Below are 22,839 nucleotides of genomic sequence, written 5' to 3' on the forward strand. Positions count from 1 at the left end.
TTACTAGGCTCAGAGCCTGCCTGTCCTATCTCACATCAGTGTTCCTACTGTTCCTTTCACCCTCTGGGGTGATATTCAAACCCTAGGCTGATTAGACTTTTTGGAGGAGGGTGTGGGTAGAGGGTACAGAAGATGTGGGAATGATGATAGGGAGAGATGTTATTTTTTAAGACTGTTTTAAACCAAAGAGTTTGGAGAGCTGCCCAGACTAGGAAGCCTGGTGGCTCTGAAGAGGCAACAGCCATTGTCAGTAATAGATAGGCAGGGGTGGAGGACATTACGTTCGTCGAGGGTGAAGACTAGACGTGCTGCTCTACCAACCATTCCTGGGTTGGGCCACCTCAGCCTAGCTCCATTCCTCTTCCTTTCTTAACCTGGTCGGTGAGTTCATTCACCCCCTTGATGCCTGCAGTGCTCATTCCTTGCTGCTTCAGTGTCCTCCTTAAGTATGGGTTGCCACTTTGCACCACATAGGTGCTTGAGAGGCCCAGCTGGGATGGGATGTTGCAGGGATCGTGGATGATTTAGTCTCTTTTTTTGGAGGGGTGGGAGGTGGGGGGTGGAATTTCCTCCCTGCTCTGTTGTGCACATGCTCCACCTTCTGGGAGAGCAGGAGAACTGCACTCATGAAGGGCGACGGAGTTTCTTAACCAGTAGTTAAGAAACTTGGGTCAATGATCAGGTCTCAACTTGTCCCCAGGCCCTGTTAAACTAGCTTCAGAGAAGAAGGTGGGGGTTGTGAAGCTCGTGTGTAAGGGCTAGGTGTTCAACTTGTGCCTGGCCACACCGATTCCTCTTTAAACCAATTACTCCGTTTTGGTGCTTAGCTACATTTTAAGTCCTTCCAGGCATTAGCAGAGCCCTATTTACTCAGCTTTTGTTAACCACTTTCTTTTGTAAGGAGGGTCTTCCTTCAGCCACTAAGGCCAGCCTGTGAGTTGTGTCACCCTTCTGATCTTTGCTGACCTTGCCAGGGGTGCTCCCCACAGGGCTGCAGTCATGACAGGTGCCCTCTTGCCCATTACCATTGCTCTTTCTCCCTGCCACATCCACTCCATGTACCAGAACTTCCTTGTCCTTGTTACACATCTACCTCACAATTTCACAGTTAAACAAGGGCATAGGCACCTGGTTTACCTCTGTACTCTGTCCTTACCTTCATGAGCTGGAGGCTAGAAAGGGTTCATGATCCAATGCAATAATTTCTATTTCTGAAATGTCTCCTTTGGGATTTTTAGCTCATTAATCACCCTGGAATAGTGTGCACTCTTCAGTTAGATCTCATTGTGATAGGCTCGGGGAGCGGGGACAGGCCATGTAATGACTGCCTAGGATGTTAATTAATGCTTGGGAGCCACTGCCAGAACCACCACCATTGGTGCACATCTCAGAACTTGAGGATTGAGGGAGTTGACCAGTGTGGCTGCTGTATAGCCAAGAAGGGTTAACAAGTATCAAAAAGGGAATTTGATTTTTATGGTGCTGGAAGCTGGTGTTCCTGTACCTTGTATCTTTAGAGGGTTCACCAAAATAAAACTTCCAGACTGGAGGGTGGGGAGATTTCCAGCCTGAGTAAAGGTCCTCACTCCATTATGGTGTCCCTATCCCATTTTTTTGTGAGTGGTGCTTTCTAGCATGCCCTCGTCATCTTGGACAGAAGTTTAATTTATACTCAAATACATTTTGTACATTTTTTCCTTTATCCGGAAGCTTCTAGTTGTATACTCTTTTCGTGTCTATGCCAGTGCCACCTACCTTTTAGCTTATTCTTCCTTTTTGACCCTTGGTATTTTCATGTTCCTTCCCTACAATTTGGTAGAGCTTCATTTTGTCTTTCAACTTTTGTTTTGAAATAAAACACAAAAGTCTACCTCCTGGTGTTTTATCCATTGGGGGGGAAGTTGGGAGGTTGGTGATGGGCCCGTATCTGCTACTGTGGGAACACAAGTGGCAGCTTAGGAAGCCAAGGCGGCATCTCACAAGGTGAGCACTAGGCACTCTGAATCCCACTTTGTGGCTCCAGCACCTTGGCCAGGAGCACGAAGAATCTGTTCCATCCACGTAAGCAGAAATCCTACTCTCAATGATGCCTCTTGTACAGCAAAGGCCAAGCTTGGAGGTTTGGGGCTACACCTTGGAAGTTTAGGGGCATATTGCTCCCCTGCCTGCTGTCTCCTATACAAGTCATACCCTAACACCCAGTCTTTCCCTTAGGCAAGTGTGAGAACCTATGCTGAAGGGAAGATAAATACACAAGAGTCTTTTGAATCTCTATCAAATGTGGTTTTTATTTCAACTGACAAGCACTTTTCTACAGCTGCACTTGTGGAACATCACATGGCAAAAACAGGAGTTTTTTCTCTAGACCTTTTTTTTTCTTTTTTAAACCTTATTAAAAATGAGATTGGTCCTAAAAATATAGAAAGAAATAAATTTAAATTCACAAAAAACTGTACATTATCAAAAAGTCACTAAAACACCACATTTGGTTATATAAAAAGTCAAGTCCCTTTTGTTGTAAAAGGAACATGGAAACTTGTTGGTGTCGATGGTGTGGTTTCTTCCTGTTACCAGACTGATAGAGGGGAGGGGAAACAAAGGGGCAGGGGGTGGGTTTTATTTTTTTTTTTTTTACCTGCCTTCCCTACCGAATACTCTTATTTGACAAGAAGAGAAAAATCCACCTAGCTCAAGGGGCAGTGAAGATGAGGGAAAGAAACATGAGAAATGGCCCCTTTGATCATGCCCTACCCCACCCCCCTTAAAGCCCCCACTTCTTCAAACTGAGGCTAGGACTCCACCCCACCTTAAGAGTGCCTGGTCCCTAGGGAAAGAGATGGAGCTGGGAGAGGAATACAAAACAGGAACATGGAGATTTCACTCCCCCGTCCACCTCGCCTCCAACAATAGAAATTAATCTAGTACATTTTACACCAGGGGAAAACTGCCATGGGGAGAAAGAAGAGCCCCCAACTATAACAGTTCCAAACGTTTGACTAACACAAACTTTGTTACAGCGCAGTTATTTAGATAAAATATAAATATTTATGCATAATATAAAGTCAATTCAAATATTCTTCAATCCACCTCTTAAAAGCAAAAAAAAAAAAAAAAAAAAACAACAAAAAAACATAAAATTAAAAGTTTTGAGGTTTATCTGACAGAAAAGGCGACTTTAGAAATAGGCCATGGGGGAGGTGGGGGGCATAAAGGAATAAGAAAGGGGCTGCCCCAGGACCTCCCCACACTGCCCCCCACCCCCTTCAGTGGCTGTCCAGTGCTGCCAGAAGGACAAGGAATGCTCCACCTTGCCTGGCACGCCCTCCCCCACCAATGAAACATTTCTTGGTCACCTGGGCTCTCTGCTTGGGCCGCCAGCAGCCGCCTCCCCAGTGCAAGTACCCGTAATCTCTGATGGGAGGGGCTCTGCTGAGCAGGAGAGCAGGGGGTGGGGGCCCATGGCTGTGGCTGGGAGTTAGCAGCTTTCCTCTCACAAGCTGGGGCTTAACCTGGGCATAGTCACATGTAGGGCAGCGGTGGGCCCAGAGCCCTCTTCCCTACTCTCTTGTGCTCTGGGGTCTCTGCTGCTGGGAAAGGGGCCCCGGGTATGAAGTAGGTAAGGGAAGAAAAGCACAACTAAACCCACAGAAGCTCATGGGATTAGGAGAAGATCCAGTTCTACCCCTCTCCCTACAGAAGCTTAAGACTCCAAGCTACTGAAAGGAGAGGGAGTTCCTGCTGAAAGATTGCACAGTTTGAAGAGGCTGGAACAGAAATGCCTGGGAGAGGAGACACAGCCTTATACCCAGAAAAACTGCTCCTGTGGTTTCCCAAGGACAAAAATGTGATGGTTTGAAACACTAGGGAAGGTGGAAATAAAAACAGATACTTAGGGAACCTGGATGCCATCAAACAACACAGGGCACAATCACAGCATCCTCCCACCCTCCCCCCTTCTCCCACTCCCTCACACACACCACACATACCCACAGACAGACACACACACACACACCTCTCTCTGAGGCCAGCTGATTGCTACCTGGCCTCCATCTTGGGAGTGCGCCCAAACTCAGCAGTAGTTGTCCCTGAGGAGTTCCCAAGAGGGAGGTTTGGGTAAGAGGTGGGGAAGGAGGCTGGAAGGCCCAGGGTCCAGGGTGTCTCCCTGCCCTCTCCCCAGCTACTGAGTTTCAAAAAAGGCTAGAAACTCAGCACATGAGGAGTATCCAACATTATAAATGGGATAGCTATTGGCAGGAAGTTGAGGACAGAGAGAAAGGGACCTCTGAACTTCTTTTTCCTTTGAAGGGAAAAAAGATTTGGGGGAAGAGAGAGGGGGAGAGGAACCCGTACACGATAGTTTTACATTATTGGATGAGAGAAAATCTGAAAGTAGGGAAAAGGAAAAATTGAGAAAGTGAGAAGCAGGGGAGGGACTGAACATGGAAGCAGCATGTTCAGGGCCCGGTGTCCGGCTCGACACACTTGGGAGTTAAGTCCACTTTACTGGCCGTCACTGCGGGTCCACACACAGTACAGAGTGTTTCTCGGTTTCACACATTCACTAGAACTATTGCTATTGTTAAACAGCCCCAGAATGCTGGGGCACGTACAGGGAAGGAGAAGAAGCTGGGAAGAGGAAGCAGGGACTTCTTTCCTCCTCCTCATTTTAAATTAGGAAATAAAACAGAAAGGAAAAATTATTTCTTTCTTTCTTTTTTTGGCTTTCAGTCCAGAAGGACCTCATCTCTGCCCCTCTTATTTGAGGGGCAAGAGGAGGAAAGGGAGAAAGGGGTGTAGGTAGGGATAAGAGGATGTAGGGCGCTGCCAAGGGTGGGGTCAAAAATCAGGATTAGATCTCTGACTCGAGTCTGGACCCAGGGCAGCATCAGCAGGTAAGAATGGCAGGGTATTTTTTGTTTGGAGGGCAGGGGAAGATGCCACCAGGTGACTCCCCACCTCCCGTGCCTCACAGATTGGCCTGTTTTCCCTGATAAAACTCCTCCCAGCGGCTCTCGAAGAAGCGGCGCATGATGTGCCCAGCCTTGCCCACTTCAGAGTCATCCTCATTGAAGGTCTGGCAGTTGTCAAAGACCAGGAGTGCGTCTGCCGCGAACTCCTCCGAGCTGGTGTACCTGGGCAGGATGGAGGCAGAGCTGTGAGTAGGGGTGGGGGGTGGGGGGAGGAAGAGTTACAGCAGCGACACACAGCCAGGGGAGGTGCTGATGTCTACCTACCCTCCCCGGAGCAGTCGCTCCCGCATGGTGGAAAAATCCATAGGGTTTTTGATGATGCGCCGGTACCCGCTCACCAAACGTGGGTTCACGGGCTCCAGGAAAGGCCAAGCTGCGTCATGGGACTCCATCTCCATCAAGATAATCCTGTCATTTCATTAAAGGGACAGAGAAGGCTGCATCACAGGAAGCACATACCCTGACCCCTCTTAGCCCTTTACTGAGGCAAAGGTAGAGCCAGAAGTCCCCAGAATTCATTCAACTCACTCGCAAAATGTGAGATCACTGTGGTGGTTCCGCATGGAGAGTCGCCGCCGCTTGGAGGGGGACAGCCCTTCTTCTGAGTACCGGGGCGCCGCTGGGCTTTCTCGACCCCTTGACAGTACCCGGCGTCGGCGGCCATCCCCCTCTGGGAAGTTCAGCTCATAACTACTTTTCCGCTTCTGGCCTCGTTTTGGGAAACCAGGCTTCTGAGTGAATCCTCCCTCTACCTGCTGAGGATGGGAAAAGGTGAGATGAGTAACAGCTGGACGAGTACTCGCTTACCCTCCAGTTCATTACAATCCCTGCTTGTCTAAGTGTGATTGAGGCTTCGAAATACTTCCACACATGTGCATCTATTCATGTAGGCCAATAAAGGAGGTAAAAGGAAAAAGTATAATCATGAGGAAAGCAAGTGAGGCTACAGAATTTAAGTGACTTTTCCAAAGAAGGACCAGAAAGAACCCAGGTCTCCCAGCACCCAGCCTGGAGCTCTTTCCAAGGAGAGACTGTGGCATGGTAAGAAGTGGTTATCTGTAGGACTAGTAACAAATGGGGTGAGAAAGAAAACCTCTGACTTCTGCTTAGAAGTGGGAATGAGAAAGCAGAAGCCTTACCTGGGCCAAACATACTGCACAGAACCAATCTCCTTCTGGGACAGCCTCCATCTTGGGCCGATGGCAGTAAATGTGGCAGCCGCGGTCACACCCATCACAAAGCAGAAGAAACTCATCATTGTCACCCTTCCGGCAGACGAGACAGGTCTAGACCCAGGATATGAAGAGGCGAGGTGAGCCCTCAAGCCTCTGCCTGCTAGTGACCCCACCCACCCGGCTGGCTGTTCCAGCTTCTTACCACTTTGTTGACGGACTTCTCCCAGGCAATCGACCTCTCCAGCTGGCCCAGGCACAAGCACACCTGGGCTGCACTCCTGCACCGCTCAAGTGTCTGTCGCCATGCTCGAATGCGAGGGGTGATCTCATATGATCTGGGGGGAGAAGGTGGCAATCTTTGGATGAGGAGCAGGACCCATTAAACTTACCCCTTCTCCCCCAAGACTGAGAATGGGCGAGAGGGATCACTCACATCTCTGTAGTGGTGCACTGGGGGGCACTACTGGGCGTGCTGAGCAAGGCCTTCTCTAGCACCACCTCATGAGCTGGCCAGAGGGGCTCCCGTAGATACCGCCGCTCCACATTCTGCTCCAGGGCAGCCAGCCGCATCACAGCCAGGTCCAGAGGGTTGGTAGTTTTACGCTGGGGTGCCAGTCCTTCCCTACCTCGACCTCTCCAGGTGATATCCTCCTGAGAGTCAGGTAGATGCTCACAGTAGGACAAGTCTTCACGAGTAGAGTCTGGGCTGGGACAGGTCCAGCCCTGCAGGTGGGAGAGAGGAACAAAACTCATTGTAAATAAGCATAGAAAAAAAGCATCATAAGAGGTCACTTGTGAAGTGAGGACCCAAGGTTTTTCCTAACAGAGTCCAAGAGATGAACACCTCCCCCTCAACTTCCTAGCCGGTGCCAGCCCCAGTGTACCCGAATCTGCAGATCAGACAGGATAACCCGCTGTTCCAGTTCCTCTACCCACTGAAGCACAGCCAGGTCTGTTTCATAGGTCTTCTCTTTGGGGCACCAGCTCATAATCCCTTCTTGAAAGGCAGGTAGCTGACTGGGCTCAAAGATGGGGTCTGAGAACACAGAAGACAGAGGGAAAGGCCCATCAATCAGGCTCTTGTCCACAGCAGCAGCTCAACATTTACTCTTGGCTCTTCAGCTTTGGGTCAAAGTATCTTACCAGTTGAAGGTCGTAGGCAGACTTCCTGTAAGAAGTCCCTGTGCTTGTTTAGGTGTTTGTGAAGTGCCTTTTCTCGGATGCCTCGGGGGTGCAGGGCCTTGAGCGTGGCATCCAGGGTCTCAGGATCTTGGATGCACCACCAGCCAGAGCACATCTCTGTGAAGATTTTACGTGTGGGGGTGGGGAGTGGGGAACTAGCTATGAATTCCATGGCCTCTATCTGATGCCACCCCAAGGGTACTCACCTGCGGGGACAGGCTGGGCAGTCAGCTGGGTTAGATAACGCTGCTCTATCTGTTTGAAGAACTTACTGGGGGGTCTCCCTCTCCGTTTTGGCTGTCCTAGCCCTGTGAGACTCTGTGGTGTTCCCCCAGGGTCTCCTGCTCGCCTCTTAGCGGCCATCCCAGGTAAAGGGGTAGAAGAGAGCTGCACTGGAGAACAGGGGTTGGCAGCACTGGGTCTACTCATCTGTGAGATGAAACGTAAGGAGATGAGGGTATTTTAGTGTTTAGAGGAACCTAATGGCCCTACCCCTTGCCCCAGCTTCAGCAACAGCCCGCACGCAAGCAGTGGAGCCTGTAGCAAGATGAAGTCAATTGCATACCACTAATTCTGGCCACTTACTGGCTTGGAGGAGGCAGGTTGCTGAGGGGAGAGTGTAGGCTGGTCCTCAGAAACTGCAGGGGGTGGTGTAGGGGCAGCATTGCAAGGCATCTGGGCTGAGAAGTTAAACCAGGGAGCTTGAGAATCGGGGATGGATTCTGCCTCATCAGGCTCTGGCTCCTCCAAGGGCTGTGTTGGGGTTGGGTCCAGTTTTCCAGGGCTGCTGTCAGGTGTGAGGACTGAGCTGCTCAGTAGGGAGCCATGGCTCTGAGTCTGGCTCAGCCAAGACAGGAAAGCTGACTGGCTGAGGTCATGCTGGCTCTGACCCAAGGACAAGGGGGAGCCTTCTGGCTCCAGGAACCCATTTTGGGATTGGGGATGGAGCTGAAGCTGGGGTTGGGGCTGAGCATGAGCCTGAAGCTGAGGATGGGGCTGAATTTCACGCTGAAGCTGGGCATCAGGCTGTTCTGAACCCTGACCCCTAACAGGGGATTTAAGGTGCCTAGGTTGCATAGACCCAGGCTTAGTTTTCCGAGGTCGGCCTCGGGCCCGGGCAGGAGTACTGGCAGAGGTGCTGGAGCCAGCTAACTCCTTCTTCAGAGAGAAGGGGGCTGGGCTGGGGGCTGGATGGGCTGCCACTTTTAAGGAGTCAGTTTCCTGCTTTATCACATCCTCAGGAACTGTAAAGAGAAAGTGAAGAGCTTAAGACATACACTGATATATAAGGAGAAGGAAAGAGTGAATAATACTGGATATACATTTTATTTTTCTCTCGGACTTAATCCCCCTGCCCTGCCCCCTCCTCGGCTTGAGATTCAGTTGGGAACAAGTTGTTATGCCAATAAACAAAGTATCTGGGAAAGAAACACTATTCTCAAGTAATCATCAGAAGTAGCATAATCATAAGCTAACATTCATTAAGAACCAGACAGATGTAAAACGCTATCCTAAGAACTAACTCATTCTAATCCTCTCAATCACCCTATGAAGTACACATACTATTATTACCTCCGCTTTATAAATGAAGAAACTGAAGCATATAGCTAGCTGGTAAATGGCAGAGCAAGTAGGTAGGAAGTCTTACTCCAGAGCCTGTTCTTTTAACCACTATACTACACTGATTTTCATAAAATGAAAAAAGCCCAAAAAGACTAGATAGAAAAAAGGGAACTGGTTAACTTTGGTTAGATAGGACTCAATTCAGGCTCCCATGAAATACCTACCTAAGCTCTCCTCTGTTCCTTCCACAAAGATACCAGCCAAATAGGGCAAGACCCAATAGCGGCGTCTGTAGCGGTCCTGACCCAAGGAGACTGCCCGAAGCATCTGGGATGAATGAAGCAGCTTTTTTCGAAAGAAGAGCTGACGCTGGGTAGGCAGCGGAAAAAGAAGATGAATAAAAAACACATTTCCAAAGAGTAACTCTGTCCGATACATGGGAAAAGGGCTCTCAGCTTCCCTATAAAATTGATACCATCTGGGACCCCACTCATAAGGTGATCAAATCTCTTGCAGCCCACATCTCCAGCTCCTGGGAGGTTAGGAGCACAATACCTTGCTGAGTTTTTCTATTTGGCGCTCTAGCTCTGGGATGCTTGAAGCTGTGGCATCAACCTGAAAAAGAAACAAATGGACAATGAGAGAAAGGGAATTATTAGAATCAAGAAAGAGAAAAAAAATCGGTTTTCTAACTCCCACTGTCCTCAATGTGTGGCTAGTACCTCTCCATCTCTTCGACCCCTACGGCCATGGATAGTCGCCACAGTCTCTTCCTCTTCCTCTTCCTCCATGCCACTGGTCTCCTCCATGATTCGAGAACTGCGCCTCCGCCCCAGGCCCTCCTCTGGCCCTTGCATCTCTACCTCCGGTCGCCCAGTTCGCTTGGCCAGAGCAGTTTTCAGTCTTGAAACAGATTAAAGGAAGCTGTGGTGAGGAACTTGAGACTGCCACAAAAGGAACACCTGGAATCTAAGCCATCCTGAGCCCTGGGGTAAGATCCCGGCCCCAGGGGAGAGGATATGCGCAGCATCGAGTTCCAGGCAAAAGGAAGTCTTGGCTATGCTTCACCCTTTTCCCCTTCTCTCCTCTCTGGGCTCCATCCTCTGTCCTGTGCCTACCTCCGGAGCCGGCCTTCAACAATCCACTTGTTTTTCCTGTAGCTGGACATACTCTCCAGAGTCTTGTCAATCTCACTGGAGGAGAACAGGGAATGAGATTTTGAGGTAGAAGTGGTAACAAACACAGAAAAGAAGGGAGACTCAAGGGTGAAGGGGCTGTAGCTGAACAGGAGTTTCATCCTAGAAGGGCACCTGGGTGGCTCAGTCAGTTAAGCTTCCACCTTTGGCTCAGGTCATGATCTCATGGTTTTTGAGTTTGGGCCCCACATGGAGCTTGCTGTCAGCGCAGAGCCTGCCTCTGATCCTCTGCCTCCCTCTCTTTCTGCCCCTCCCCTCCTCCCCGTTCGGAGGCTTTCTCAAAAATAAAAATAAACGTCGGGGCGCCTGGGTGGCTCAGTCGGTTAAGCGTCCGACTTCGGCTCAGGTCATGGTCTCACGGTCTGTGAGTTCGAGCCCCGCGTCGGGCTCTGTGCTGACAGCTCGGAGCCTGGAGCCTGCTTCCGATTCTTTGTCTCCCTCTCTCTCTGACCCTCCGCTGTTCATGCTCTGTCTCTCTCTCTCAAAAATAAATAAACATTAAAAATAAATAAATAAATAAAAAATAAAATAAAAATACACGTTAAAAAAAAAAAGAAAAGAAAAAAGGAGTTTCATCCTACAGCCTAGGTTGGATAAAAGTCTTAGATTCTCCCTGGGAAGGTACGAAGATACAGTCCCAAGTTGCTCCAGCATCTCCAGAGCATGGCAGTGGATACACCCACCACACACTTCAGGATGGCTAAACTCCTCCCCTTCTCGTTCCCACCAAGGCATACAGTAACCTTCCCCACCCCAGCCCCTCACTTGATGATGAGCGTGGAACCGTTGAGCTCATGTACAAGGAAGGCCAGGACAGCAGCCTTCTGCTGGGGTGGCTGGGCCTGAAAAGGCTGGGTGCGCAGGCTGTCACAGAGGGCTGGCTCCACTCCATACGCCATGAGGAAGCAGCGCAGGATCTCAGACACATTGTCTCTTGTCAGTGGGATCTCAGACACCTTCTCTCCCAAGATCTTTAAGGACTGTTTGGAGGAGAACAGAATAGGAGTTACAAGAAAAAGTGGAACAACACAAGTTGAGAGAATCTGGAATAAGAAAATACACTAGGAGACAACTATGAGGTGAGAAGAGGTAAAGAATGAAAGTTGCTAAGATGTGATGAGAAGACAAAGAAAAGGTACAAAAGGAGTAAAACTAAAGGAAAATAAAATAAGCCGAGGGAAGTCAGAAAGAAAAACAGAAGAGAAAATATAAGGAAAACAGAAATAAGAAGAAATCAGATCTCCCTTCACTTGCCCTCATTTAGGGAGGGGCTTTCATATGTTTAACTAAAAGAGAAAACAAAACTGAGACAAAGCCCTGGATCCCAGGCTCCCCAACCCATCTGGGAAAGGCCCTCACCTGACAGTAGGAAGGCAAGCCAGGATCATAGAGCGCAGCCTTCAGGAGCCGCACCAGCAGATCTTGCACCTCACCCAGGCTGTCGCCTTGACACAGGAGTCCCTCCTGTAGGACCCCCAGGCTGGGTACATCTTTGGCAGGGTCAAAGCCCAGCACCTTGCCGAAGCTGTGCAGGAATTCCACGATGGTCAAGCAGTCTGAGAAGGCCCCACTGGGCAGGATCAGACCAGGGATGCGTGAGAAGTCAGGTAGAGGCTGTAAGGATAAAAGTGGTAGGGTTGTCAAACATAACTGAAGGCAACAGTCTGGATATCTAGGAAGTTCTTCCTTGAATGGAAATGTCCGCACAACTGGCCCTTCTAGAACCCAGAAACCCAGAACCTGTTACTGTCCCCTCACTACCTGATGGTCAGTCAGACACATATCCTCTGTGGGCTTCTTCATCTCCTCCAAGATCATCTGCTGCCTCTGCCGCTCCTCCAAGCGCCTCTGCATGGCCAGCGTTTTATCTGCTTTACAGGCTGACTTGCCTTTGGCCACTTCCTCCTTTTCCTTCACTTTTACCTTCTCTTTCTTCTCTCTCTTCACTTTCTCCTTCAGTTTTTCCTGCTTTGTCTTTACCTTCTCCTTCTCCACCTACTCACCCAAGGGAGAGAGGAACCAAGAGTTCCATAAAGATTCCAGTCACCACCCTTCCCTGGTCCCCATCCTCCCGACCTCAGAACCCACAAACATGGCTATAAAACAAGACCAACTCACACATGTCTTGCAAAATCAGTTTGGTGACTTCAAAGTTATACTTGTGTGTACATGCACCTACCTTGGGTTTCTTCTTAGCTTCCTTCTGCTTTAAGCTCTTGGTCTCTTGTTTCCGCTTGTTTCTGGCCTGTAAACCATAAGGGAAGTCATTTCTCCTCAAACTCTGAAAGCATCTCTGCTTGGGCTAGGATTCAAAAACAGACAAGGGTGCTGGGGAGGAGAGGTGAGAGATGGGATGAGGGGTTGGCAATGGATCAATTCTCTCACCCTGGAGTTACCCATGTGATTCTCGAACAAGCCCAATTTTCTAAATCAAGCCCCCCAAAATTCCAGGTAATGAAGGTATGCTGCTACATGAGGTGGGGAGGTGGCAAATGAGGGAGAAGGAAGAAGAGACAACAAAGCAGACTGTAGGAAAAGCTAACCCACTGTGTAATCTCTCTGATGTCCCTCACCTGCCCTTGGACAGTAGACTGACACTCTCCTCGTTGTACCTTCTGCTTCATCTTCTTCTTGATTTTAGTCATCTTTGCTTTATCCTCCTCATTCAGTGTTTCTGTGAGGGCAGAAAGAAAAATGAAGGGTGTGGCAGATAGAGCTCCAGCATTCAGAGTAGCACATGCCTGTCACAAAGCTGGCTTCCCAAGCAGCTCCCTGAAAAATCTAAAAGTTTGGTTTTTAGTACACATAAGAAAATGTTGGGGGCGGGGGGGAGAATGTAGAAGAGACACTGGCTGTGGGGTAGCACAAAAAACTCAAATGGTATCTCCTGTCCAGAAGTCCCAGCCCCTAAAACAGGTGGGACTACTTTAGAAGGGGTCCTAGAAGCCCCAACAGAGTAGCTTTGTAGCCCATCTTTCTCCCAGGCTACCCAACAAGGGCAGCAACCCACACACTGATTTTAGAGCAGAGAAAGAAAACTGCCAGGGAAAGAGGGTCGTCTCCAAAGTTGGAGGCACCAATTAACAAAAAATGTGCCAGAAAGAAAGGGCTCAAGTAATGGACATCGCAGTAGAACTGGATCAACAGTGACATAACTATTGCTTATGTTTGGCTCTTATGCCTTACTCTACCAAAAAATACAAATTTCTTTGCTTTTGCAAGACTGCATATTGAAGTGGAATGCTGCAAACAATAGAATATTTTAGAATTGATGTTCTTGATAGCATAATACATATTCTATTCTGGCATGGACACACTACCAGCACCACAGCTATACAGCAGCCCTCCAAATTAGATAGATACTATCTGCAGATAAACCAGTATACACTTCTAGTAAAATGTGTCTTGCTCCAAGTCATGTGGTCAGAATGTGGCAGAGCTGGAACTCTGAAGAGGAGTCAGAAGACTTTTTTTCAAATTTTTTCAAATTCTTCACTCTACAGCAGGGTACATGCAATATTTATTGAAAAATTACACATATTACCTGTCTATCCACTAAAACAGCATGGATAATCTTTAGATTCAGATGTGAATTCTGAACCTCCATGATGGTGGCAATGAGTAAGGTAAAAGTGTACAACCCAAACCAATAAGCCAAGGAGCTAAAAGATGGCAAGAAAGGACATGGAAGCCCTCTCCTCTCCTATCAACATCTGGGGACTGCCCAAGGCTCCACTAGGATAAGCAATTCAAGAAGAAACTGGTTGTTAAAAAAGTACCACAAAAGCGCTGGGACCCTGGTGCTGCTTTCCAAGGAGGAGAAGGTGATTCAGAAGGTTCATTCTGTCCAGACAATTAATATCAGTCATGCTCCTGAGAAACCCAGGCATCAGCAAGTCCTTAACATTTCTAATACTTCACATAGCAAGCAGAATCCTAAAGTAAGAAACACCACTGTACCTTGGGCCTCCAGTTTCTTTAGGAGGCGGTTATCTGTCTTATTCAACAGCTCAGTGATTTTGACCTTCGGTGGCCGACCTCGTCCCCGTTTCACCTTGGGGACTTCCTTAGTCTTGGCCTTCTCAGTGTTTCGAGGTCGGCCCCGTTTCCCCGTAATTGCCTGAATCCTGGAAGGGATCTCCTCTGCTGAGAGCTGCACCCACTGCAAGCCCTAAGGTAACGAAGAAACCTGTTATAATGTGAGGCTGCAAGCCACCAGATCCTTGAATCATTCAATGCCCAGAACCTCCAAACCCCACAAGAGGAAGCTACAGCTTGTCCACCAACTCTTTCTCAGAGACAAAAGTGTATTTAACCCTGCAATGTGCACCTCTGGTGTGTCTCTCTCTTCAAAGAAATCTCCAACAGGCATACGGGGACTGAAACTGAAGTGCTCACGACGGACATTGTGTACCACGTTGCGGCTCAGGTACTAAAAGGAGAAGGAAAAGTGGCATTAATGAAGTCACAGCCCTATCATGCCTTGGTCCAGCAATAGCACAAGGATAAGCCAAAGAGCAGAAAATGCTAGCCTGTTGCCACTGGGCCCAAGAAAGGGGCCTGTGCTTCCCTTAAAAAGCCCGTGAAAGCTACATTACCTTGATCACTTCTGGGAACTGTTTCATCCTCTTCCCACAGGGGCCATAATACCATGTCTCCCCCTGCCATCGGTGGCTACCCTTCTTGATGCGCACCTCTCTCCGCCACCTGCCAGAGAAGCACACGTGCCCTGCCGCCAGGTCACACCCCTACCCACACACAAGCCACCCCAGGAGCCAAGCCCACTGAGATGACCCTCCCTGCATCTGTCTCGCTAGAACTGCATGTAGACGCAAACAGCATGAGACACAAACTTGGCTGGAAAGCAGATCCACAAATCCCTCAGGGCCTTGGAGAAAAGTAACCCACCCAACTACGTGTGCCCAGAAAGACCTCCACTCCTGCCTTTACATAAAGTCAGTATAATGAGCAGCCAGGAACCCCCTCCCTGATGCCATTCATGGCAATGTCTGGGTTTCCAGCAAAGAGGAAGAAGACTTGAGGGAGTAAAGGCAGAAAAGACAGGTGGGGAGGCAAGCAGAAGAGTAAACTTGCTGCTGACTCCATGAAATGCCTTCATAGGCCAAGGTTTAGTGAGGAACTCTGTTCTGAGAAACAGATTATTCTAAGACTAAGCCCTATCTTTCTCTCAAAACATTAAGCAGAATTCTGGGACTCCTGGGTGGCTCAGTCAATTGGGCTTCCAACTTCAGCTCAGGTCATGATCTCACAGTTTGAGTTCGAGCCCTGCATCTGGCTCTGTGCTGACAGCTAAAACCTAGAGTCTGCTTCAGATTCTGTCTCTCCCTCTCTGCCCCTCCCCTGCTCGCACTGTGTGTGCCTGTCTCTCTCTCTCAAAAATATATATTAAAAAACAAATCAACCCTTTAAGCAGAACTCAGACTCGGTGACCACAAGTAGCCTAGAGGGGTGGGAGTGGAGAAGATCAGGAAGGCAGTTATTCTTATAAGTCCCTTGATGTCAACTGGCTTGCTCATTCTGGTCAAATACCATTCCTGCCCTTACCTCTCCAAAGAGCATTAAAAAAAAAATAAATAAATGAATGAATGAATGAATGAATGAATAAATAATCAATCCCAATTTATCAGAACTCAGCCATTCCTCATTCACTGCTATCCCTTCTCTAAGCATATAAAACAAGTCAGCTAATTTGGATATCTGAGCTCTAGGGTCACCAGCGGACTTTGGAAAAGATAACAGCTGCAGCCCCTGGAGCAAAAAAAAAGTAGCCACTAGATGAGGGAAGAATAGGTGAGGGGAGGCAGATGCTGGGAGAAGAATAGCCTAAGAATGTCAGGCATTATCATTGCAGATAACTGTCCTTTAATCCATTCTTGTCTAGCCCATTCCTCTCCATCTCAGAAGAGATGACCTCTCTCCTTCTTCCTAGAGTCATTCGTTAAATTTGTCAAGGTCAACATATGGAACAAACTAGAGCATTTACCCATGCTGGAGGGGAAGACGAACTTCTTCTGGGGTAGCAATACGTCTCCTTAGGACATCACCTTGGGAGGAAGACAAGGAATATCGAGTTAAGAATTCAAGCACAACAGGGAAGGCCAGCAGGGAAGGGCTAAATGTCACATAGGACAGAAACTTTTCTTGGAACTGGCTAGGAGTAAAACAGAATCTGGACACTCACCACTACCAGAAGTAGTGACTCCTTCTCCAGTGATTTCCTCCAGGTCGGCAGTGGTTTCAGGGAGGCTGCTGACATCTTTATCTGCCGGGGAGGCTGTTGGGAGGACAGCTGCTGGGGAAGCTGCAGGGGACACTTTTGGGGAGGTCACCGGGGAGGCCGTCAAGGAGACTTCTGAGGAGACTGGTGGAAGGGCTGCTGAGGAAGTTGGAGAGACAGCTGGGAATGCTGCTGGAGAGATGACTGGAGAAACTTCTGGGGAGACTGCTGGCGAAACTGCTGGGGAGACTTCTGGAGAGATTTCCAGGGAGGCTGCTGGCGAAACTGCCAGGGAGATTGCCGGGGAGGCTGTTGGTGGGGCTGCTGGTGAAGTTGCTGGATGGAGCTGAATAGTGGATGACTGGTCAGGGGCTGGCTGGGTCAGAGATGGTGGGAAGTCTGAAGACTGAGTCTCCATTTCTTCCTGTTCTGCATCACTACCATTGTTCAGGTCAAAGGTGTTATCTGGAATTGAAAGGGATAAGATGGATAAGAAAAAATAGTGTCCTACAAAGAAAGAGAATCTATTCAGTCAAACCTAGACTAAGCTAAACAGAATTACTTCCAGTGCTTTCCCCTGGGGTTGGAAAATGAGAAGTAGCCTCTGGCTATCCTCCCCAACCATTCATGAAGGTCAAAGAGCAAAGATGCTGCTGTCACTGTGTGAAGAAGTACCTTCTACCTGGAGCCAGTAAGGCCCCTGGCCTTTTTCCTCCTTTCCCACAAGTTCTTCTGGGTGAGGGCAGAAGTCAGAGTGTAACAGCCTATGCCTTTAGTCTATCCCATAGCCCCCTCAGCTCCCAGCAAGGCACCCACCCCTAAGACTATAACTATGGAACTGGTTCTCTCACCTTTTCCTGGGCCACAGACTCTCTGTCCTACCTCTCTTCACTTACCTTGCAGGACAGACTCCCCAAGGACAGGTGGAGAGGTGGGGCTGGCAAAGATAGAGGCTGAAGTTTGACTGTCATCTGCCAGGAGACTGAAGGCAGTGGCGTTATTGAGGGAAGGGCAATCAAGGGCAGAAATCACAGGGCTGTCCTCAAGAGGCAGCTTGTCCTCTGTACCCATCAGCTCCGTGTCATCTATACCATAGAGTCCTCCACTCACTGGCTCTTCAGGATGTGGAAAAATCAGAAAACAAGATTTAAGAAATACTGGTATTATATCCCAATTCTAGTTCCCATCTTTCTAATATTAAATTAAGGACGTATCACAGGTCTCTCCCTGAAACAGTAGTCACCAGACTTTAGGGATTGTAAAAGCTTGAAATAGAAATGAAGGGAAAAGCATTGACTCTGTATTAACCCACACACCAACGGAAAATTCTAGCATCCATCACAAAATAGGCCTTTCTTATATTTCAGTGGGGTAAAAGGTAATTATTCACTGGCAACAGTTTCCTTTCTAGTTACTGAGAACTCAAATAGCCCAACTGTGTGGTAATAAGTCCTTATCCAGTGAATTATTACAGCTCAGGGCTCTTGGCCAAAAGGAACACTAGGAGAGAACCTGGGAAATGAACCAATTCAGCTCAGAGTGCAGTTGGCCCAGTCAGCCAGTGGCATGAACCTGTGGTTGGCCACAGGATTATCTGGAGGCCCCAATGCCCCAAATTCCTAAATACTTTCCCTGGTTTACTATCTCTTCTAGGTGACAGAGCTGGCTACCTTCTGCATGGACATATTGAATGGAGCCAGCCTCCAAGCCTACCCGGTGCCAGAGGGTTGAAGGGCTCCAGAGAGACTTCACTGAGGATTGGAGTGTCTTCCAGTTGATCAGGAAGATGTGAAGGATCATCTAAGCAGCTCACTGTGGGGTCAGGGACCAAGACTGAGACCTCTTGGTGTAATGATTCCACAGAAGGGACAGAGCCATTGTAGCCACACATCTTCAGTTCTAGGAAATCCCAGAAGAGGGCAAAAGTCAAAATCAGGGCCTTAAACTGGTTCATTCAGCTACAGTAGACAGCCAGTCTTTGCTAGAGGGATGTTCATTCTTTCAGTAATTAGGGGTACCAGTTTTATGTCGGATTCCCAATCATACCAAGATACTCTAGTGAGCAGTGCTAGTAAAATCCTATTGCAGGTAAAGAGAAGGGAGAAGAGAGTGGGGTCTGAGACAAGAACCCTGTCATGTTCTCAGCTATTTCCCCCATCTAGTGGGAACAGGTGGTAAACAGAGAAAATACCCTGTGATTTTACAGGCTGGTCACCCTTATATGTGGAATCAATAGCAAACTAAGCATTTATCTATTTTGAGGACAAAGATAAGAGGATTGTCACATGTACCAGTGCTAACAACAACAACAACAAGCAACAGGAAACTGAGTAAACAAGCAATGGTATGCTCTGCCTGTTTCTTCCCTCCTTCAGGTGTCAATCACTACTAGGGCTCAGCCCACTTTAGCAGCCCAGTCTGGCCTTGCCACAGCCAAGTCAAAATTGGCCTCAATGCCCCCTGCTAAAGCCCCAACCCCTTCCTATATTTTGGAAGAAGCCCTTCTTGATGCAGGGTGTCTGTTGGGGCTGTTTCAGGCTCGCCCACCTGCCCTCTCCAGGCCAGCAGCTCTGCATGAGCTTGAAATAATTTGCACTCCCACTCTCGAGCTGGTGCTGCTGCCACAAAAACACCAGCCACTTGGCTCTGCTAATCACCAACATGCAAATCAGCCTCCACTGCAGAGAGCTGGAAAGACAAGTTTTCCTCACCTCAAAAAGCCACTGCCCCCCACAGACCCCTTTTTCCTCTCCCAACCCAACTCACAGAGCCATAGTTATACCTGGCTGCTCTTCTTCCAGCTCCAGGCTGCCTACCAAGCCAGTGCCATTCTCTGCCACAACTGAAGTCAGCTCCTTTTCTGCCGCCTCATTGGGATGGATACCACTGCCTACCTCCTGGGAGGGTGCAAAGGTCTGGATGCTGGATCCCAACATAGGAGAAGTCTGTGGGGAGGTGAAAAAACTAGGGGGTCCATTGGGCATCACCTCAAAATTCTGGTCAGGAAAGGAATCATACAGTTCCTGTGAGTCGAAGTTAAGCCCCATGGGACTCTGGGTACCGTTGGCCCAGAACTCTTGGCTCCCAGCCCGAAGGTTAGTGTTGTGACTTGGGGATGAAGGTTGCCGGCTGCCCCCAAGGATGCCGTTGAGTGGGTATTGTCCCCCCGAGAACTGGGAGAGAAGGGGTGGGTCCTTGAGGTTGCTGCCAGGATTGGCAGATGGGTACTGTGAGTAGTTCCAGAGACAGTCGTAGGCCACGCTGGGGTGATGGAGGTGTGAGGTGCTGGAGGAGTGGGGAGCAGAGTTCAAAATCCCTGAAGTAGTAGTGTGAGATACAGTAGATAAGCCATTAACATTCACATCCCCATTCAAACCTGGCAGAGAAAGAGGAAAAAGGGTCAGTTACAGATATGTATGCAAGTAACTCTACCACCTCTACCAAAAGAACAGCACTGACTAGAAAAAGGGAAGGTGAAGGGGAGGGGGATTCCCCCTCCACTATATTTATAGCTTTTCAGTCTCCAGGGAACACCAAACCCAGATGCTCCTGGATGTAAGCTTAGCAACTGCTTCTGAGGCTGCTGAGTAGGGGGCTGGGGAGCTCTCCTGGCCTACCACAGGAGCGACCAGCAGAGAGCTGGCTGCTGCTGCTGCTCAGGGTTTTTTTATTTTTTTATATGAAGCTGCCTGCAGACTCCCTACAGTGACTTGCATTCTTCTCCACCCTCATTCCCTAGAGGAATTCTTCCCTTGGAAGTGGCATGACTGAATTCTCCAGGCCCCCCCCTTACCCCAGAGCCTGTTTGGCCCCACAGTGGCACCAGAAGGGACAGCCTCCACCTCACTGGCACATGCAGATCCAGCACTTTGTGCTGGGCTAAGAATAGAATCTGCAGTCACCACAGCGGCAAGATCCCAACTCAGAAGGCTGGGCTTGGTCCCTCCCCATTGGAACTGGAGGGTAATATTGCAGGGGGAAAAAAAAAAAATCACTGCATGACTAGTACTACAGACTTCAGTTCTCAACACCAATGGCCACCTCTAGACTGGAGGACAATTCAAATAAAAGGAACCAGATACTAAAGAAGCTGAGGGGGAGGAGGGTCCTCAGTGTAATAAAGGAGCTTCTATCCGCAACCCCCTTGTGGAGAACAGAAGGGAGAGGTGGTTAAGTATAAGCCTACAGCAGTATTTTTCTGCTGCAAGGAAGGAGGAAACCATTTGGGCTTCTCTCTGCTTCCAAGCATAAAGTACCTGAGACCCAGGCAAGATTAGAGAAGTACTTGGCACAGCTATGGTACAGAACAATTGATAAGCCAAATCCAGGAAAAGACCTGATCCTGGCAGCAACACTTCTGTCTGGAATTATAGACGTTTCTCTCTAGGGAACTAGGTAAGCATTTAAAACTTCCCTGTCCCTATCTTCAACTCTCAAGGACAGGGGTGGCACACACACTTCAAGCATCTGCCCTCTTCTTTGCTACACAAACTGAAAGGCAAATACATCCCAATCTTTACCCAATCCCTCCACCCCCAATCCTAGGGCTGGCTTCTCCAAGCTTTAAAAACAGCTTCTCAGAGGGCTGGACCTTTATCTCTCTCATGGGTCCACAAGTAGTTATCAGAAGCAGTAGCCACCTCACCATTCTGGCAGTAGCCAGGGAACAGGGCTGACAGAAGAGCAGGCTAAGATGAAAAAGCCAGGATGTTTTTCTAACCCTTTCCAACCTTAAGTCAAGACTAAGAGTATCACTTCATAAACCCCTAGAACTTGTTCTTAGAAACTTGCTTTCTCTCCAGCAGCTGAAGTTCTGAAGATTTACTTCCTCCCTCCCCACCTGGCAAGAAAAAGAGCTGTTGTGAGGTAGGGGAGCCAAATCTTATCCCATCAACCTGCTCTAAAGGAATGATGCCCACTCCCTCCCCAGGCCATGTGGCCCTCACACTCACTTTTCCCTTGCTGGGGGAAGTTCATGGGAGACCCGTTAGTGTAGAGGCCCTCCCCTGAGGAGGGAGAGGGTTTCAGTCCTGAGGCAGCAGGTGCAGGGGGAAGGCCAGTAAAGTTAAAATGGTCGTTTGCCTCCATTTCTGTAGGAGGGGAGAGAGAGGGGAAAAAAAATACTGGCGGTTAAACAAGGTTATGTCACCTGGAATCTTCTAGAGGGAATGCCCCCTCCCCTCCATCTACTTACCCTTCTCCTACCTAAGTACTGGGGAGTGTGTAAGGGTACAGGTTGAAAGATGAGGTGGAGGAAATATACCCCTAACTGGACAATGACCGTACAGAAACAGTCTTTTAAAGTCAGACTCATAGAGATACAGAGTTAGTGAGAAAAACCAAGCTATAAGCCTGAAGGAATCTTTCCCTTGTGTGAATCATACTTCTTAAACTTCCAGTTTAGGTTATCCCTCTATGTTAGATATTAACCCTCTATTATAACATTTTAACCTTCTCCATCCTTTTTTTTTTTTTTTCTTTTCCCCTCAAGGTAAGGCCAGAGTCCCATTCCCAGGGACCACAGAAGGTTCTCAAAGCCATCTTTTTGATAGGAAGCCATGGAGATGGGGGTTGTTGGCAGAAAAAGCATTTGATACATTTGCTGCTTTATTATTATACTTGAGTTAAATAATTTCCATGTTATCCTATCCACAGCCCTAAACATCTGAAGAAGATAGTATAGTACCTTAGCAAAGGAATATGGAAGGAATATATTTTAGGAAAGGGGACCATAATAGCAAAACTCAAATCGTCCAGCAACACTTCTACTCCTTTTTCATGGTTTTCTAAGAACATAGCTCAGAAAAATGTCAGAGGTGGAAAACTGATTAAAGAGGGTGTCCAAAGGAATATTGGTCTGTTATACCTATATGGTTACTTCCTAATGTTTTAGTTTTGTGGCTTAAATGTAAAGGGTGACAGAGAGAATAGCTGGACATCTTACATTTATAAAGGGTGGTGGCTCATTTGGGGGGCAGTATGGTTAAAAAGCTCTTCACCTTGTCCTGAATATGAGGTGATATACTACTAAGAAGAAGAAGTAAAGCCCTTGGTCAGAATATATTTAACTTTGACAGAGCAAAGATAAGAGGAAAGAAAAGATGCAGAAGCCAGAATTATTGTAAAAGTCTGATACATCAATCAGATACCTATGATGTAGTAGTGCATATTAATTTGATATGAAAGAAACATGATCGGGGTGCCTGGGTGGCTCAGTCGGTTAAGCGTCCGACTTCAGCTCAGGTCATGATCTCACGGTTCGTGAGTTCAAGCCCCGCGTCGGGCTCTGTGCTGACAGCTCAGAACCTGGAGCCTGTTTCAGATTCTGTGTCTCCCTCTCTCTCTCTGACCCTCCACCGTTCATGCTCTGTCTCTGTCTCAAAAATAAATAAACGTTAAAAATAATAATAATAAAAAATAAAAAGAAACATGATCTGTCTTAATACAGAAAAAGCAACTCCTTGGGTTACTATGTTTTTAAAAAGGGCAGAAGAATTCAGGTAGAAAAATCTATT

The 22,839-nt window shown here is 48.2% G+C and overlaps 1 protein-coding gene across 7 annotated transcripts in view; it reads right to left on the reverse strand.

Moving 5' to 3' along the window:
- Positions 1–2,268: 2,268 nt before the first annotated feature.
- The window catches only part of BAZ2A (bromodomain adjacent to zinc finger domain 2A), a 34,533-nt gene continuing 13,962 nt past the window's right edge, over positions 2,269–22,839 (reverse strand). For 5 of the 7 annotated variants that reach the window (XM_060657247.3, XM_060657250.3, XM_060657248.3 and 2 more), the window contains 28 exons: positions 21,277–21,414; positions 19,107–19,700; positions 18,038–18,223; positions 17,221–17,439; positions 16,289–16,789; positions 16,091–16,151; positions 14,685–14,793; positions 14,417–14,518; positions 14,047–14,257; positions 12,660–12,760; positions 12,266–12,331; positions 11,848–12,081; positions 11,446–11,700; positions 10,852–11,066; positions 10,009–10,083; positions 9,613–9,793; positions 9,446–9,505; positions 9,115–9,259; positions 7,913–8,571; positions 7,534–7,756; positions 7,289–7,444; positions 7,030–7,181; positions 6,579–6,868; positions 6,348–6,480; positions 6,110–6,256; positions 5,499–5,725; positions 5,235–5,378; positions 2,269–5,132 (listed from right to left, as the gene is read on the reverse strand). In XM_060657247.3, the coding sequence (XP_060513230.3) occupies positions 4,967–5,132; positions 5,235–5,378; positions 5,499–5,725; positions 6,110–6,256; positions 6,348–6,480; positions 6,579–6,868; positions 7,030–7,181; positions 7,289–7,444; positions 7,534–7,756; positions 7,913–8,571; positions 9,115–9,259; positions 9,446–9,505; positions 9,613–9,793; positions 10,009–10,083; positions 10,852–11,066; positions 11,446–11,700; positions 11,848–12,081; positions 12,266–12,331; positions 12,660–12,760; positions 14,047–14,257; positions 14,417–14,518; positions 14,685–14,793; positions 16,091–16,151; positions 16,289–16,789; positions 17,221–17,439; positions 18,038–18,223; positions 19,107–19,700; positions 21,277–21,412 (5,748 nt within the window). In that variant the 5' untranslated portion in view covers positions 21,413–21,414 and the 3' untranslated portion in view covers positions 2,269–4,966. Of the gene's footprint in view, positions 5,133–5,234; positions 5,379–5,498; positions 5,726–6,109; positions 6,257–6,347; positions 6,481–6,578; positions 6,869–7,029; positions 7,182–7,288; positions 7,445–7,533; positions 7,757–7,912; positions 8,572–9,114; positions 9,260–9,445; positions 9,506–9,612; positions 9,794–10,008; positions 10,084–10,851; positions 11,067–11,445; positions 11,701–11,847; positions 12,082–12,265; positions 12,332–12,659; positions 12,761–14,046; positions 14,258–14,416; positions 14,519–14,684; positions 14,794–16,090; positions 16,152–16,288; positions 16,790–17,220; positions 17,440–18,037; positions 18,224–18,871; positions 19,062–19,106; positions 19,701–21,276; positions 21,415–22,839 lie in introns of those variants that run through there. The other 2 variants (XM_078449774.2, XM_060657253.3) reach the window with 2 other exon arrangements.

Source organism: Panthera onca, chromosome B4, assembly GCF_046562875.1.
Source record: "Panthera onca isolate mPanOnc1 chromosome B4, mPanOnc1 haplotype 2, whole genome shotgun sequence".
Lineage (NCBI taxonomy): Eukaryota > Metazoa > Chordata > Mammalia > Carnivora > Felidae > Panthera > Panthera onca.